This window comes from Entelurus aequoreus, linkage group LG17, assembly GCF_033978785.1.
Source record: "Entelurus aequoreus isolate RoL-2023_Sb linkage group LG17, RoL_Eaeq_v1.1, whole genome shotgun sequence".
NCBI classification, from domain to species: Eukaryota; Metazoa; Chordata; class Actinopteri; order Syngnathiformes; family Syngnathidae; genus Entelurus; species Entelurus aequoreus.
In genome coordinates, this window is record NC_084747.1 from 19,287,280 (window position 1) to 19,289,779 (window position 2,500).

The 2,500-nt window shown below is 37.9% G+C and overlaps 1 protein-coding gene across 1 annotated transcript in view; it reads right to left on the minus strand.

The window, feature by feature from the left end:
* Positions 1-2,114: 2,114 nt before the first annotated feature.
* Positions 2,115-2,500, minus strand: part of LOC133631901 (fructose-1,6-bisphosphatase 1-like) — a 25,502-nt gene continuing 25,116 nt past the window's right edge. The window contains exon 7 of the mRNA XM_062024082.1: positions 2,115-2,356. Coding sequence (XP_061880066.1) covers positions 2,168-2,356 — 189 coding nt within the window. The 3' untranslated portion in view covers positions 2,115-2,167. The remainder of the gene's footprint in view (positions 2,357-2,500) is intronic.

Here is a 2,500-nt window from a genome sequence, read left to right on the forward strand (position 1 = left end):
AAAAACTGAGAATTCTTGGAATTTTTTTTATAGTCGTTGAAAGGGAGCACCGAATTCCTGAACAGGCTGAAAATTTTGAAGTTAAAACGGTTTGAATCGGACATAAAATGTGGGAGTTGTGGAACTTTGAAAAATGTCCCATTCATTTAAATAGGAATTTCATGGAAATTTGGAAAAGCGGGAATTTTTTGGAAAATGCTAAAAAAAAATGTGTTGGTGTTGGAATTTTTCAAATCGGTCGAGAATTGTTGAAGTAGTAAAATTTTTAATTGAGAAATGGTATTACGGAATTCCTTGAATTTCGGGAAAACCGGGAATTTTTCCAGTTCAAAAAACAACTTGGTTTTTTTGTCCTAATTAAGAGGAATGTTTTGACGGTGGAACGGTTGAAATGTGTTGAAAAATGTGGAAGGAGTAATCGCCAGAAAAAAAGGGTGGAAATAGAGCTTTGGAAAAGCAGGAATTCTGGAAAGTCCTGGAATTTTTTTTGAACTTGGAAAACGGGTAGTTTGAATTTCCAGGATGGTGGAATGTCCTGAAGGTGGAATGGTTTGAATTGGTTGAAACATGTGGAAATGGTGGAAGTTTGAAAAATGGCCAATTAATTTTGAATGGGGAAAATGTTCCTAAAAACTGGGAATTCTTGGAAATCTTGGAATTGTTTTTAAGTCTCGTCTAAAGACCCACTTTTATTCTTTGGCTTTTAACACTACGTGAGTTGTGTGGTCTTCTGTCCTCTGTTGTCCTGTGTGGTTAGGGTTAGGGTTATAAATTTTGATGTCTATTTTACTGTTTTAATTGGTTTCACCCTTTAAAATCGTTTTTAATCATATTTATTTTTTATATTGTCTCTGTATTGGTTTTCTATTCATTTATTCTTTGTTTTTATTCAGTCATTGGTGTAGCATAATATTGTTTTTAATATAGTTTTTAATATTGTTTTTAATATTGTTTTTAACATGGCTGTGCAGCACTTTGGAAACATTCTTGTTGTGTAAATGTGCTATATAAATAAAGTGGATTGGATTGGATTGGATTTATAGTTGTTGAAAGGGAGCACCAAATTCCTAAACAGGCTGAATATTTTGAAGTTAAAACGGTTTGAATCGGACATAAAATGTAGGAGTTGTGGAACTTTGAAAAATGTCCCATTCATTTAAATTGGAATTTCATGGAAATTTGGAAAAGCGGGAATTTTTTGGAAAATGCTAGAAAAATGTGTTGGTTTTGACATTTTTCAAATTGGTCGAGAATTGTTGAAGTAGTAACATTTTTAATTAAAAAATTGGTATTACGGAATTCTTTGAATTTCGGGAAAACCGGCAATTTTTCCAGTTCAAATAACAACTTTGTTTTTTGTCCAAAAAAAGGGTAGTTTGAATTTCCAGGATGGTGGAATGTCCTGAAGGTGGAATGGTTTGAATTGGTTGAAAAATGTGGAAATGGTGGAAGTTTGAAATTTGGCCAATTCATTTTAAATGGGAAAAATGTCCCGGAAAACCTGGAAATCTGGGAAATTTTGGAATTTGTCATAGGAAAGCCCGCGATTCCCGAATTGGCTGAACAGTTTGAAGTTCGAACGGTTTGAATCGGATGGAAAATGTGGAAGGTAGAGCGCGCCAAAATTTGGAGAAGAAGAGGAAGTTTAAAAAAAAACTAATGTGTGAATGCTTTGGAGCATTCACACAATAAAGTTATAAAATATGATTTTATGTGAATGTGCACGTGGTAGTACCGACGGAATTCAGCTGTTGTTGTGAAAGTCACATGTGTTATGAATGCTGACTAAGCAGTTTGCTCCTTACCTCTACATTGGTTTTGTTGCTGCTGTGTTGTACGATATTCCACTTTCTCATGCACCCCAAATCATTGTTAACGTTGATTAGTTACGATACAGCACTGCGCTATTTCCGAGGTGAAAAGGAGGACACGGAGCATGTCAACTTATGAGATTTATTGTGGTGTTTTTGTCGTTCACAGTATGAACATCACAAGCTTCGGTCCTTTGTTGTGCGCAAATAGTGAAGGTGGACTGAGGATGTCTTCATGTTTCCATTGTGGGATGTGTTTACTTCATTAAGTCCTTCAGCTAGCAACAGGAAGGTTGCTATTGAGTTCTCATTGAAATCAAACAAAATACATTGTTGGGATTTCAGAAGCCGAAGCTTCACTTGGCGTGCTTGCGGCAGATGGCCGTGTACTCCGCCACGTCCTCGGGAGAGCCCATGGCCACGGCGGAGCGCTGGTGGATGTTGGTGGGCTGGATGTCCAGGATGTTCTCGAAGCCCGTGGAGGCGGCGCCCCCTGCCTGCTCGATGATGAAGGCCATGGGGTTGCCCTCGTAGAGCAGACGCAGCTTGAAGGGAGAGGAAGTCGTTTTAATATCACATCATTTTGAGGACATTCGGCTGAAGCGACGGAGGACAAATAATTGTGCACCTTTCTAGATAACCACCTTCTGCACACCGTAAAAAAGCTGGAATCATAGCCGAGGCATTCA